At 58.1% G+C, this 15,518-nt stretch overlaps 1 protein-coding gene across 5 annotated transcripts in view; it reads right to left on the reverse strand.

Annotated features, from left to right (window-relative positions):
- The window catches only part of Suclg2 (succinate-CoA ligase GDP-forming subunit beta), a 140,482-nt gene that overhangs the window by 42,302 nt on the left and 82,662 nt on the right, over positions 1 to 15,518 (reverse strand). Inside the window, exons 9-11 of one of the 5 annotated variants that reach the window (XM_048786981.1) lie at positions 9,333 to 9,342; positions 2,130 to 2,283; positions 2,000 to 2,065 (exon numbers count right to left, since the gene is read on the reverse strand). The exons of 3 other annotated variants lie outside the window; for them this stretch is intronic. In XM_048786981.1, the coding sequence (XP_048642938.1) occupies positions 2,000 to 2,065; positions 2,130 to 2,283; positions 9,333 to 9,342 (230 nt within the window). Of the gene's footprint in view, positions 1 to 1,980; positions 2,066 to 2,129; positions 2,284 to 9,332; positions 9,343 to 15,518 lie in introns of those variants that run through there. One more of the 5 variants, XM_048786982.1, reaches the window with a different exon arrangement.

A 15,518-nucleotide genomic window follows, 5' to 3' on the forward strand; every position in this document is an offset into this window, starting at 1 on the left:
TCCTCCTGTGCCCCATCCTCCCTTCTTCCTGTTCCCCATTTCCCCACTTCCTGTCCTTCTCCCCATCTTCCCTCTTCTTGTCCCTGTTCTTCCTGTTCCCCATTCTTTCACTTCCTATCCTCCTCCCTCTCTTCCCTCTTCCTGACCCATTCTTCCTGTTCCCCATTCCCCACTTCCTCTCCTCCTCCCCATCTTCCCTCTTCTTGTCCCTGTTCTTCCTGTTCCCCATTCCCCACTTCCTGTCCCCTCCCCCTCTTCCTGACCCATTCTTCCTGTTCCCCATTCCCCCCTTCCTCTCCTCCTCCCCATCTTCCCTCTTCTTGTCCCTGTTCTTCCTGCTTCCTGCCCTCGCTCTTTCCACTCAGGTCAAAGGATAAGGCCTTGACATCATTCAGGCCTCAGCTCAGGAGTGGCTACCTCAGGGAGGCCTTCCCTGGACACTGCATGCCCAGGACGCTCCCATTCCCTGTTGAGGACATGGCACTGAGCACACCCAGGCCAAGCTTCCCCAGACACCAGGCACCGGGGTCCTGGGGGCGGGCTGTCCTGACAGACAGTGCTCCTCTTCCAAGGGCCTCTGGCTCAAGGCCCCTCCCTGCCGGGCCTGGTCAGGCTGTGTGGGTCAGGACGCTGGCCCTCCATGCCTGCGTCCCTCCCTCCCTCCCACGGGGTCAGCCTGCACTGCAGTCTAGGCACCACTTTCCTTAAGGAGAATCCTGCACATTTCACCCTGTCTTGCTGGAGCCTGGCCCTCTGACTACCACACCGTTTTGTCTTCGTAGCACCAACAGAATCATGCAGAGTACTGCCCACTGTGCCGCGCCCCCCAGGAGGTGCTGGGAGAGGTCCCCTGTGAAGGGCACGGCTAAGGACTCATGTCCCACTACAGCCGGGGAAGAACACGCACCGAGCCTCACGAACCCCCCTGAGTCCAGAAACCAGGGCTCTCAGCAGCACTCACCACCCTTGGATTGCAGCTCGGCTTCAACACTCTGCTTTAAAACATGAATTCATGCTGGTTAGATTTTTTTATATTCATTTAAAAAATTGACTTCATAAAATGGGCCTTAACGTACCAAGTAAACTGAAGAAATTTCTAGAACATTGATTTGATCATGGCTGACTGCCTCCATGTATCTAACTGCCTTTGTAGCTTTTAAGGCAGTAAAAACAAACTTCTCCATTCACACCCCTCTCTTGTGAGGGAGCGCAATCTGATGTCACCATCACTAACGTGGAAAAGCAGCCCGCTCTCGGGTGGCATCTGCCAAGATGAAGTGGCACAGAGGTATGTGCCATCGATTTCTGTGTGGCGAGGCCCGGTCTGACTCTGCAGCTTTCCTTCAGAGCCGGGGGCCAGGTGTCCAGGAGGAAACACTGCAGCTGGGGTGAATGCACCTGTCCTGTGAGGTGGCAGTGGAACTGGTCAGCGGCAGGCCATGGCAGTGGTGTGAAACGCCACCTAGCGGAACACCCGGGGCACAGGGACCCAGGGGCTGTGCGCTTCACAGCTGGCTTCCGTCCCCTGGGGTGTAGGGCATTAGATATAGTGCTTGTGGCTGTGAGTTCCAATTCTGGCAAACGGGCTGGTTAGTTTGTTTTGCAGAAGTGAGACAGGGACCTTCCAGGAGGAATCAGTGCAGAAACCAGGGCCTCCACCTCGGGCCTCTAGGTCATCTGCTGAATCGTCCCCCTCTCTGAGGTCGGCAGAGTGACACAGTCCGCTGCACATTAACGACCCTCCAAAACACATTTTGACTCCAGCAGGCAGAACACCCTATACCTGCAAACAGTATCCGACACATTTTTCTCACCTTGAAAAGTTAGCAGTAAGAAGTGATTCAGTTTCTCGCGATTCCTAACCCAGGGAGAAGGCGTTGGCCAACACGTGCTGGCTGTTCTGCTCTCATTTACACCTGGGCTTTTCTCCACGGTGTCCAGGGGTTTTCAACAATCACTGTCAGATGGACAGGTGCCTCTCCCCACCAGCTATCCTCACTTGCTCACCAAGCACAGCACCCTGGGGAGTGGCCACACTGCCCACCTGGTGGTCCTCGTCCTATATCTAATGCCCTACACCCCAGCACTGCCCACCTGGTGGTCCTCATCCTACATCTAATGCCCTACACCCCAGCACAGCACCCTGGGGAGTGGCCACACTGCCCACCTGGTGGTCATCATCCTGCTCACCAAGCACAGCACCCTGGGGAGTGGCCACACTGCCTAGCACAGCTGTTCCAGAGCTGAAAGACCTGTCCTCCATGAGAAGACTGTTGACCAGGAGGGTGACCATCCAGGCTACAGGGACAGGACCCCACACACCCTGAGGCAAGAAAGCCCAGAGAAGGCATGGAGACCCCAGCATGCTGCTCCAGGGTGGGGGTCAGCAAGGCCCTGGCTTCAGCGGCTTGCTGGTGTCCTTCTGAGGTCAACAGGAACCACGTGAGCAATGGCTATCAAACACCACTTGGCGTCTTACCAAGTTGGCACTCAGAGAGTCTGCAGCCCTCAGTCATGACCACGAGGCCACCTGGAAGTGAGGCACAAGGTGACCTGAATGGTGGCCAGCAGGGGCTGCCTGCCCAGTGAGATGGGGTGGCCACCAGGTGTGGGTCAGGGCAAAGAGCCCAGAGCTTCACGACGGCTCTCGTGACTCTTGCCCAACTCCAGCCAGTTAAGCTCAAGCGTCCTGATCTCCCACTCCACTGCGACCACAAAGCCTCCCACTTCCGCACTTGCAGGAGAAGACTCGGAGACAGACGAGGATGGGTGATCCCGTGGAGACGGCTGCGCTGGTCTGGGCTAGGCTGGGCTGCCTTCTCTGGGCAGGAGACAAAGGGTGGGGTGGGAGATGAGGGGTGCCGGTAAAGAGGAGGAAGACAGCAAATGACGGGCCAGCTCAGGAGAGCACTCGTCCCTCTGCCTGGGCCAGGGCCTGTGGAGGGGGCCGCACACTCCTGGGCTCTGGTTATGAGCACACCTGGGCTGCACACTCCAGAGCCATGACACCCCTGTTGACCCAACACACCTGGGCTGCACACTCCTGGGCTCTGGTTATGAGCACACCTGGGCTGCACACTCCAGAGCCATGACACCCCTGTTGACCCAACACACCTGGGCTGCACACTCCTGGGCTCTGGTTATGAGCACACCTGGGCTGCACACTCCAGAGCCATGACACCCCTGTTGACCCAACACACCTGGGCTGCACACTCCTGGGCTCTGGTTATGAGCACACCTGGGCTGCACACTCCAGAGCCATGACACCCCTGTTGACCCAACACACCTGGGCTGCACACTCCTGGGCTCTGGTTATGAGCACACCTGGGCTGCACACTCCTGGGCTCTGGTTATGAGCACACCTGGGCTGCACACTCCAGAGCCATGACACCCCTGTTGACCCAATGTACCTGGGCCGCACACACCTGGGCCATGACACCCCTGTTGACCCAACACACCTGGGCTGCACACTCCTGGGCTCTGGTCTTCAATGCACCTGGCATCTCAGTACACCTGGACTCAGAACTCTAACACACATCTGGGGCCCCAAAACACCTGGGCTCTGATTGTGAATACACCTGGGCCATGACACTCCTTAGGCCCTAACACACCTGGGGTTTCAACACACCTGGTCTTTAACGTGGCTGGGCCATAATACCCCTGGGGCTTCAACGCACCCGTCTCTGGTCCTGAACATGCCTGGGCCACAACACACCTGGCTCTGATCTTACTACTGAGCAAGGTGACTCAGCTGACCGCGGCCAGCTAACTATGTGCTCTGAGGGCGCCAACAGCATCCCTGTTCCTCCTAGCAGCAGAGGAGTGAGGGGGAGAGGAAAGGAGAGGCTCAGAGCTTGTCCCCAGGCTGCAATGCCATCCTGGTGGGACCCTGCCCAGCCTTGGGTCCACACATGCAGAAGGAGCTAGACGGTCTGATGCTGCCTTACAGACTTACAGAGGCCTGAACAGAGTCGGGTCCAGGGCACCCGCCACCCTCTGTGCATCGTGAAGGTGGGCAGTGGTGTCATCGGCAGCACAGAGGTGACAGTCATCTCTTCTGTGGAGCCCTAGGATGCCGCATCTCTCTTGCCAGCACGGGCGTGCGTGCGTGCGTGTGTGTGTGTGTGTGTGTGTGCGTGGGTGCATGCGTGCTTCACTATTCATGTACGGAGTGAAAGAAATTCTTTAACAGCTCACTGGATTAGACCAAAGTGTCGTGTCTCAGTTTCAAATTTGAAATCCGATAACCACAAGTTTGTAATCAAATAGACAGTTCTTTTATTATGTGATCTTCATATTTCATCACAAACTATGTCTACGGGGTCGTCTTGCAATGAAACATCCTTGATGATAATGATTTCCAAATCCTCTGTAATAACACACCAGATCACAGCACTGAATGATCTAAGGAATGAAACAAAGACCATAGACACGGCAGGCTGAAATCTGTTAATTAAAAAATGGGATTATCCGGGTGTGGTGGTACGTGCCAGGAACCCCAGGAGTCCCGGAGGCTGAGGCAGGAGGACCATGAGTTCAGACCAGCCTCAGTAACGTAGCCAGGCACTAAGCAACTTTGCGAGACAGTGTCTCAGAAGGCCTGGGGGATGGGGCTCGGTGGCTAAGAGCCTGGTTCAATCCCTGGTACCAAAAATAAATAAACAAAATTTGAAAATAGAATCAGTGACAAAGAACAGAAGGACTCTGGAGGCCTGAGCAGGAGGGTGTGCTCTAGACGGCAAGAGCTGGCCTCGTGCACCAGCTGGCAGACGCGCAGGGAGCGCTGACGCGGCCCTTCTGTCAGGGAGTCTGACTGGACGTGGACCCAGCTGCACTCTACAGTGGGCTGTGCGTGGAGGGCGTGGCTGCTGTCCACGGGCGATTTCCAAGTATCAGCCCAGTCAGCACCCCGGGCTTGCGGGCAGCGGGGGTTGCAAAGACACAAGATGCGTGTAGTTAAACCATTCGCCTTGAGCAGACAGAACGGGAGGGGTCGCAGACGACACCTTCTGCAGCCCCTTCCCAAGTCAGCCCGCTCCTCTGCAGGGCCCTGCTATGTCCCTGGAGGTGAGAACAGTGCCGAGGCAGCTCTGTGACCCCTGCCCACAGGATTCTGGTGGTACCCTCCCATTGCAGAGGGTGGCCGATCCGCGAAGAGCTGATGGCCAGTCTCCCAGAACCCTCCTTTCTGCCCTCCTCACAGCGGCAGAAAGCGTGGACTGTAACAGAGTGAAAGAGCAAACTGACCAGTTCTGTGAGCCGGCACCTGTTCTCAGGGCTCTGCGGATATCAACTCCTTGGCTAATCACCACATGGGAGGGGGACATCAGCACGTCCACTGCCAGTCCCTTCACGGGGCAGGACTCCCGAAGGAGTGGGAGAATGAGCTCCTGGCTCTCTCACCCGCATGGAGTCACCCACCCTACGGGGGCTCTCCCGCTCACCGGCATGGAAATGCACAGGTACCGTCAGGGGGTTTCAGAGCTCATTTTGGTGAGGTATTTTGTATTATGAAACTCTGTAGAGCCTCCTTCACAGGGGACCGGACTCCACTGTGCAGTGGCCTTCGTGAACTGGGGCTTCACAATGATTATAATCAGGAAGAGAAGCCACTCTGTGCTCCTCTGGCCACTGCAAGAGAGACATGTACAGACCAGAGGAAGCAGGACCGGAGCCCTGCCTGGACGCTGAACACAGGAAACACAACCCCACCAGGCCCCGCCAGGGCCAGTGGAAAGAGGGGACCATCTAGAACCTAGGGAAGGTCACCACTCACCCTAATCACAGACTGTAAGAGAAGCAGATGTGAACACCAGTCAAGGTAAAGAAACTCTAAATCGTGTATAAAAAATGATTTTCCATTCCTCACATGTCAAAGAGAGGTTCAGCAAAGACCTTGTGCTGCAGAGTATTATGAACCAATTTTCTTGACCAAACATAGAAATTGATTCAACATCTCCATCTCAAAATCCTCTATTATCATGACACTTGTCCAACGCTGAGCGATCTGACCACTTCCCTCTCCCCAAAGAGTACCGAGAGCCCTGCCAATCCATGAAGGCTGCCTCCGTCACGAGAAGACGGGAGACGGCAGCACAGCAAAACACTCACCGATGAAGAGGGAGAAGAAGAGGGCCGGGAGGACTAACCGCACCAAGACAATAACAGGAAAGAAGCCTCTTGTGGGAAGAAGCAGATGACGGCATCGTAACAGAGACAAAAAGGAGGTTAGAGCCACTTCAAGGACCGAGCTCAACACAAGGTAATTTCATGAAGTTTATAGAAAGTCACTTGGAAATTACGGAACCCGTGGCTGCGTCTTCCCTCAGAGGGAGGAGAAAAGTCCCACTGAAGGTGGTGGAGCAGAAACTGCGTTTGCAAACCCGGAGGATGAACTCCACCCTCAGCCAGAGACCCCCCCTTACCTGCCGTTTGCAGAGCGAAGTCCCTTTAGCGCTACCGATGCCCTCTGAGTTCAGAGGTTCTGCCGCAGAGGCACAAGAGCACCACAATCTTAAAACAGAGGAGGTGTTGGAGGAGACAGGAAGAGACCGCAGAGTGTTGGCAGAGGTGAGCCCGCGGAGCACGTGGGGCACGTCCCAGGCGAGGCTAGCGTGTTGAGCAGGACTCTCTGGGACACTGGGCACAGCGTGAACTCTAACTGAAGGGGACAGAGGAGTGCATTTGCTCCACCCTGTGAAGGAGGCCACGCTGACTCCGGGCCCTGAAGGGGAGAACATGGCCACCACTCTCAGATGCAGGAAACACTGAGGGTCTCGTGGAAGGCCTGTTGGAGCAGGGACTGCTGAGTCCTGCTTGAGCCAGGGGTCTGCGGGGCAGGTGCAGCTGGTAAGAGGATCCCGGTGCTGTGGGGCGCGTGGCCTCCTGGGCCACACTGCTCCAGTTCACGATCCCACAGGCAGGTGGTCCACTTCACGAGCCTCAGGAGGAAAGCCCTGCATGGCCAGAGTCCAGCACAGGGACACAGCACCTGGCCAGGCCCAGGCACACGCTGCCTGTGGGCAGAGGGGAGTCCAAGGGGGACAGGAGGCAGGATCCAATCTGATGGCATCACCAAGATGCCAGGCAGGGACACACCTAGGGAGCAAGGCCACCAGGAGGAACGGCGGCACCTCGCGGTGACTCACTCTGCATTAGGATGAACGACCAAACCTCGAGGAGGACGGGGCCTCTGCCAACACACTTTCCACCTTCGCAGGTCGTCCGAGGCTGTGTCCCCGTGGGGCAGGACTCCCCTTGCCTGGCAGTGGTGGTGGGCAGCTCAGTTCCAGCGCCTTGTCTCTGCTTCTGAACGTGCCCCAAACCTGCCCGTGGACTGGCAGCGGCTCACCGGCCAGGCTGAGAGCAGCACGTCTACACCACCCACCAAGGCCAGGAGAGCTCCCCCAACCACGCGACTTGGGAAGAAGACAGAGGAGCCGGCTGAGCTTCAAGAAGAAAACAGAGAGGCCCGCTGAGCTCCAGGAAAACCCTACTTACAAGAGCAGGTGTGGGGCTAGACATGGTGGAGAACTGCCGTTTGCTGCCGTTCTAAACCAAGGCTCTAACGTGCGCCATGGCCACCCGGGGCCGAGGAGACACCCAGGTGCACTCTGACGGCCTTCAAGCTGAGGTTCGCACTGCCCAGTCCACAGCCCACGTCTGAGTGGCAAGGGCCGGCACTCTTCTGTGGCCCGATGTGCCTTGGGGACAGCAGGGGCTTCCCTGAGCTTTGGAAAGTCGACAGCTCTCAGCCAGGTACACGCCTTCCTCCACTTTAAAGGGGTCATCAAAATAAATAAAATAAAATCAACCAGGGCAGCTCGGGGGACATCACACTCTGGCGCCTCCCACTTCTGGCAGGGGCATGGGACCTGCGCATGGTAGAGACTGAGCTCCCAGGACCAACCGGGCACCAGATGCCAGCTGTCCGTCAGGGCACACGTGGGCAGATCTGGGATGCTGGGGCTTTGACCTCTGGTCTTTCCCTGGCCTGAGGCCCTTCGCGCAGTCAGGCAAAATGGCGCCACTGTCAGCAGGTGGAGGCTGGAGGCTGCTCTGCACAGGAGCCTGAGCTTGGGCCCCCCCTTCTCTGGTGCCCCTGCCCTCTCCCTTCTTCAGACCACGACTGCGGGGTTGGGCCTAATGGAGAGTCGGCTCTGCTCTTAGACACCAGCGCTGACCCAGGTTCTAACACAGGGAGGATCAGCCATCACCGCCTGAGCACAGCGTGAGTGGGCGTTTCCCGCACACCGGCTGCCCATTTCCAACACGTGGGGTCTCAAGGGTGTGCTCAAGTGTCTGCGTCCCTTTGTCTCTGGGAAATGCACCACTTGACGTGAACGAGCCAGTGAGAACTGGGAGGTCAGGGGGAAGCTCCAGGTGGACCACCTCTGCCAGGCCTCTGGGTGGCAGGGCGGACAGGGAGGCGTCTGCTCGGTCGGGAAGGCTCTACCTGGTTCCCGCTGCAAGGCAGGGACGTGTCGAGAACACCTACAGATAACGATTAATGAAAAACCCACAGATAAGCTGGAGGGGAAATAATTAACTCGGGTCTGTGCCAGCCAGCCTGGGAATGCCGAGGTGGGTGCTGGACGTGCTCAGTGCCTGAGGCCTCAAGGGTGGACAGCGCGTCCAGGAAGGTCCCGGGAAGCAGAGAAGATGCCCAGGCACGCTCACAGAGGTCCTCTGAGAGCAAGAGAAGTACCCCTCAAATCAGGGGGAAGTTGCAGCGCAAACTGTTCTGGTGGACAGGACCCTTCCTGTCTCTTGCTTAACATGGGTAGTGAACAAGCAAGCCACCTGCCAGGACACTGTGAGGGGGCAGGAGAGAGAAGAGGACAGCAGCAGAGTGACAGGCAGGGTCCGCATGCCACCCCGAGCCCCAACCTAGTTCATCCAGGAGCTCGGTGCTGCTCTCGCCAAGGTGAAGGGTCAGAGGTCCACTTGGACCATCCGCTCTGGGATAACGAATCCCGGCACCTGGGGCCCTTCATGTCTGTGAGTGTCCCCACTGGGACCATGCCAGGTGTTCCTCCCATGCTACCCACCGCTTGCCAGGAGCTCCACTGCCATCCCCACTCCCAGCCTGGCAGGGCGCCTGCATCACCAACACGGCACGCTTCCTTTCTGGGGAATGGTTGGGTGGCTTCTGCCCAGGGCAGCTGTCCTGCAGTCTGCAGAACCAGTCCTGGTCTCACCAGGGTGAGGAGGAGCCGGCTGGTGTGTGAGGGAGACCCTCTCCCCAGGAGACTCACTCGCTGTGGGAGACCTCCAGCTCACAGTGGACCCCTGGCTTCCACGTCTGGTCAAGTGCTCCCCAGGTACCTGCCTGGCTTCCTCCTCCCAGGGCCACGCCTCTGCTTGCTGTGGGCCTGGCCTCTGCCCGGGGCCTGGAGTGGGGCCCTGGCCTCTCGTCAGGAAGGTTCCTAGCTGCTGCTTGGGAATTAGCCCTCTTGGCCCTTCTGCCAGCTGACCTCCCTACACGGTCCCTCGGGGAAGGCCCACCATGTCCACCTCTCCCTGAATAACTACCTGCACAGCCACCCTCCGCAGACACCTCTCTCTCACCCACAGGGCCCTGCAGGTAGGTCTAGCTCTGGATGACACTCGGCACAGGGTCCTGCCAGACACAGTGCAGGCTGCCCACCCGGGAGAGGCACGGCTGCAGGACAACTTCCCCACCTTTCCTCCCAAGGACAGCACGCAGCTGGGCACTCGTGTGGGGCAAAGGGACATGTGACGGACACGGGAATGTGCACTGCAGAGACACCCCGGGGGACCTCTGTGCCCTGTGCACCCTGAAGGGCCAGAGAGAACCAAGCCCTGGTAAGTTGGGCAGACCCACATGGCGGGGCCCAAGGAAGCCTGCACTTTAAAGATGTGGCACACACAGAAGGTCACGGGAGAGGGCAGTCCCAAAGGGGAGGGACAGGCGCAGACTGCCACCAGGGGGCAGCGCCTGGGAGGTAACAGACATCTGCAGCATCCTGGTGACCGCGGCTGCCCAAGGCTGGGCTAGGCAACACCTGCCGCTGCCCTGGGGCCCCGCAGGCTACCGGAGCCTCTGCTCACGGGGAGCATCATGGGGAGCATCACGGGGTACCGCCATCCTGCTGGCTCACAGGCAGCACCGCTGTGCTCCCCTCCTGCAGGACACTCAGGGCTTCCCTGCTCAGCAGCAGCAGCCATGTCCTTCAACTGCCCCTAGGCCACAGGACAGTCACATAGGCAAGAGGACAGAAGCAGGGACATTTCCACGGACAGGGAAGGCAGGGGGCACCTGTGTGCCTCAGTGGCCAGCGTCCACGGCTCTGCACCCCCCCAGGATGGCCCAGGAAGTGCTGCAGAACTACCAGCAACCTTTGGAGTTACAGAGAAGCCTATCCCCAGGCAGCCCCCCAAGCTCCGACTGGAAGTGAGGATCAAGTACACTGAGAACAGCAGGGAGCTGCGTCCAGCGAAGTCCCTGTGCTGTTTCCGAAAACACCCCTTGCAAACAACTAGGAAGCTTTCTGATAACTAAGAAATATGCCATTTCCCATCACATTAAACCAGGAATTACCCCCTTCTTGGGAAGCATCCACCAGACACTGTAAGTGTGACGGACGAGGTGGCCATGCCCGCCATCCCCAAGACGCAGGAGGATGGCACGTTCCAGGCCAGCCTGGGCCACCTAGGGAGACCCCTCCAGAATGACACCTACACAGGGGTCTAGCTCAGTGGTGGAGCACCCCAGGTGCCACTCCCAGTACCGAAAACATTCAAAAAGTCTTAATAAAACTTCCTGAGAGAATTATGGTAAAAAAGGACCGCACACCTGAAGCTGTGCCCGCACAGGACACCTGAGAGTTATTTTAGGGCATGTGGCTGGAGTGAGACACTGAGAGGCTGTGTGAGCCAGAGAGAAGAAAGGAATAAAAAAGGATCTCCCTGAAACAGAAGGCGGTCCACAGAGGTGCCGCAGCACCTGGGGGCGGGGCGGGGGGGAAGGAAGCGGACAGAGTTAGGCCATGCGCCTGCGTGTTCACTCCACCTTGGCCGACACCCATCCTGTGTGGAGTAGAGCAGAGATAGACAAACAGAAGGAAGACCCACGGAATCCAGGACTGGGAAGTACCCGAGACGGCGATGAGAGAGCTGTTACACACAGCGGTGAACAAGTCAACCCTGACCCTCCACGGTGTCTAACTAGGATGCACTAACACACGAAACCTCACACGCCATACGAACAATCTGGACAGACCCACGCGGAGAGACAGACTGGGAACCGTCCAGCGAGGAAGCAAACCCCCGGGCCTCATTGCTGTAGCAACAAGACTGGCATCACCAGGGACGTCCGGCCACGGCCAGGCCAAAGACACACCAGGCGGGTCTCCAGAGAGGTGGGAACGAGCACCGGAGAGCCCTCGGCAAGAAGCGGACATCCCCCAAGTCCTCAGTGGCCCCTGACCCCTGCCCTTCCAGGAGCGTGAACAGCCCAGGTGCACGTGGAGTCAAGGGGATGAGCCTGGTCCCAGCACAGTGTAGGCTGGGAGCATGCCCAGCACGGCAGCGGACGAACCCAGAAAACCTGCTTTCCTGGACAGCTCCGAGATGCCCGGGATGGCAGTGTGAGGGGGACGCAGGGACACGGACAGACAGACCGCACATGGAACGCCCTGGTAAACCCTTACACTACTGTTCCAAAAGGCATGTACACGTGCAATTCATTTCTTTTTATGCTTTGCTGTGTTTTCATTTCCCTAATTTATTAACTGAAGAAAGGGGTTACTGTTGATAAAATACCCTAAAACAAAGACAGATGACTACACAGCAAGACCACCACGCCAAGCCAGTTCTAGGTGCACCCACAGGGACACGCCCTGCATTCTGGAAGGAGGCACTCTCCCAGTTCTCTGGCAGTGGGTGGGACCAGGACAAGTGGGCACAGCATCTTGGGCCTCCTGCATCCAGGGGCGTGTCGCCCAGATGATGGCAGAGGACTGGGGTCCCCAGGGTCTGTGCTGCTCAACAGCGTCCCAGGATTCCTGCACCAGGCTGGCTCGTTCTCCAGGTAACACCTCAAGTAACCACCAGGAAACCCTCACGTGCCACCTTGGGGTGCCACGCCTGACGTCACTCCTGGCCTTGACTTACTCGTGGCTCCCACCACTGATGTCCTCATGGCAGGAACATCAAGGGGAAAATCCAAACCTCGGCCCCTCAGTGATGTGTCTCCACCCTACCTGGCATCCTGATTTCCCCTTCTCAGTCCAGAGGGCTACCACGGACAGCACGCGGGACTGACCAGGAGCTGCTGGGACTGCACGGGGCTCCCTCCGACACCCAGGTCTGCTGATCCTGGGATGAAGTCTGCGTCTTGAGGAGCACAGAGTGAGCCTGGCTTTTCAGTGCTCCAGGGAGCACGCCGGCAAGGAGACGGAAGTGATTCTGGTCCCTGGGGATGCTTGAGAGGCAGGGTCCTGTGACGGGAACCAAGGAGTGTCCCCCTGAAGTGCAGGGCGTGAGGGGCTGCAGGGCGTGAGGGGCTGCAGGGCGGGACATCCAGAGGAGACACAGGTCAGCACCACAGGCCCACGACGCGGGTGGGGAGGCCTCTGTCCTCCTCACTTGGGTGGTGGCCGTCCTGTCGAGGACATGTCCAGGGTACACGTGTGCTAGAGCGTGTGGAGGTACCACCAGCGCTGCGCAGCAGTGAGGGGCCGGGGCTGCCGTTCAGGGGTAGAGAGCCTGCCCAGTGGGCATGAGGTCCCAGGGCTGCATTTCCAGCACCCCCTCCAAGAAAGGAAAGGGAAACAACGGGGCTCTGCTCGGTGTGAGGGAGGCCACGTGGCGGGGGTGGGCTCCAGCAGGCCAGCTGTCGTCTTGGACTACGTGTCAGTGGTCACCAGAACCAGGAGGCTGCCTGCACCCACCTGCTCAGCTCCACCCCAAGGCCTGTGTTCAAGCCTGTGACCACAGGAGCCAGGGGTCACTAAAACACACTGTCATGAGGCCACAGGAGAACAAACTCGCAGGATCCCCAGGCCCTGGGGGCACTTCAGCCTGCTCACGAGCAGAGCAGGTGCTGAAATGGGTGTGGCTCTGTTAACTTGACGCAGAGGGCCAGGGAGCAGACGAGTCCCCTGGGGTGCCTGGGGCCTGGGGCCTCCCCTGACTGACAGACAGGAACAAAAGGCCTGAGCTGTTTCTTGTCAACGCCTGCATTTCAAAACCCTGGGACCTACTATGCCAACGAAGCTACCGTAACAGAACCAGGACTTTCCAGTGGGACGGGCCAATAAAGCGACTGTGTGACCGTCACCAGGCAGATACCATCCTTGCCATATTTCTGGCCTCCCCTTAAGAGCCTTCCCCTCCCTTCCCCTCAGTGGAGCCCCAGAACCTCCCCTGGTTTGGAGATGCTGCTTGTTCAAATAAACTCTTTAAATTTTTATCTCAGTTTATCTTTAAATAGCCCCATGCCTCTGATGTAAATGTGCATTAGGATAAAAATATGACATTCTGCTTTATGGTTACATCGACTCTAACTGTACAATAATTTAAAAACATGAGACATTTAGCACATATTAATCCCAAAGCACATTTATTAAAACTTAAGCTATTTGCATAAACGAATACTGGAAATAGGGCACGCAGGGCTACTCCTCCAGCCTGAGTGTGTAAGGACATGGAGGCACATGCCACAGAGCTAAATGAGCTGGTGTCCCCTCAGACTTATCCCAGATGATGTCTAGTGGCTCTGTCACTGGACTGTGTTTTCCTGGTTGTCTGAGCGGAGGATTATTGCCACAGAGAGGATCCTCTTAGCCTTTCATCAACTGTGAAGTGGCACAGGCCGTGACACTGGGCCCCTTTTCCTGCAGATAGATGGCCGTGACATCCACAGATGTCCACGTTTCAGAAACGACAAGGAATGAAACACTCAAAACCACAAGCACAAGTTTTCTCTGTGCTTTGGGAAGGCTGGCCACGCTGGCTCTTAGACCAAGCTCCGGGTGCCGATTCCCTGTCTGCTTAACAGACTCCGCAAAAGCCGCGTAGAGAGAGCATCCAAAGGGCGGTGGGACAGGGACGCATGCTCAGCCTCACCAGCCAGGAAGACAGGCGCTAACACAGCAGGCGACTGCTGCGGAGGAGGTGAGGCGTCCCCCAAGCTCCTGCCTGTCTAGATTTCAGAGATGGATCCACGGACTGAGAGTGGATGGACTACCGGTGGCTCCTGTAGGCAGGCGGGGTGGGGCTGGGGGCGGTGGGTCCCTGGGGAAGTGGCTTTGGGGTCCATGGTTTGCCCGTGGTGAGCAGAGCGCTCTCTGCTTCCTGACCCCTCTAGAGCCGCGCAGCTCTCCTCCGGCCCACGCCCTTCTGCTGCGATGTGCCACCTCACCTTGGGCCACACTGTGGGCCACAGCAACGGGGTCAACCTTCCCCGGGCTGACCTCTGAAACACGAGTCAAAGCCACCTCGCCTCCTGTAGGCAGCGCCTGTCAGCGGGTTGGTCACAGGGAGGAACTGCTGGTGGCGTGGAGAAGGGCGCAGCTTAAGGTTCTATTTGCATCAAGCTCAAACCCAGGGGAGACGAACCCACACTACGGGGTTAGGAAGTGGCCACCTTCCAAGAGAAAGCAGACGGGGAAGGTGGTGGTGGTGGTGGGGGGTGCAGCACCTTCCAGGATGCTGGGCCCGCCCCACCCTCCTCTGGCACCTGGCTGAGAGCCACGCGGGCCCACTTACTTCATGACCGATGGGCAGTGTGCACACGCAGGTCGGATCTGAACAAGGTGCCCAGCGTGTTGTGATGCCCCGACTCCACGACCCTGTAAGGTGGCCACTGTTCTTATTGCCACTGCATGAAGGGGGGACGCCGAGGCACACAGCAGTTACACAACACGCCTGAGGCCCCACAACAGAAAGAGGGACAGCAGGACAAACCCGGCCATCAGCCGCACAGCCCACGAAGGACGCCCTCCTCAGCCAGTCAGCACCCTTCTCGGCGGGTATGTGAGGGGCACAGCGGCTCCATGCTGGATCCGCACCAGGGCTGTGGTCACAGTGGGCATGCACCCGCATCAGGCCACTCCCTTGCCACTGTGTCTCAGAACAAAGCCCCGAGGCAGCCATGACTCAGCCTCGGCCGCGGATGGGGGTCCGTGCGAGACGGGCCACCCGTCCTCTGCCCTTGGTCTCCACAGTGGTGCTCACAGCCCCCACACCCTGTGCTCATCCCTACACCCCTGGAAACAGAAGCCAGGAGTCACAACAAGCGCACACGCGGCGGGCAGACACAAAAGTCATGGATGGTGTTCACCCTGGTATTTCCCCAGAAAACCGCGCTCAAAACCCCACCTGTGATGCCATTCCACACCCTCGTCCCTGCCTGGGAGTCCAGGAGTGCAGGAGCTTAGGGCTTGGAGATGGAAAGGGAGACGAGACTGGGTCAACCCTGCCACCAGCAGAGTCAACTCCCTGAGGCTCTCGCCAGCCCAGCTTGAAGACAAGCAACCGTGGAGTGTTCA

The sequence above is a fragment of the Marmota marmota genome, unplaced genomic scaffold (assembly GCF_001458135.2).
Source record: "Marmota marmota marmota unplaced genomic scaffold, marMar, whole genome shotgun sequence".
NCBI lineage: Eukaryota > Metazoa > Chordata > Mammalia > Rodentia > Sciuridae > Marmota > Marmota marmota.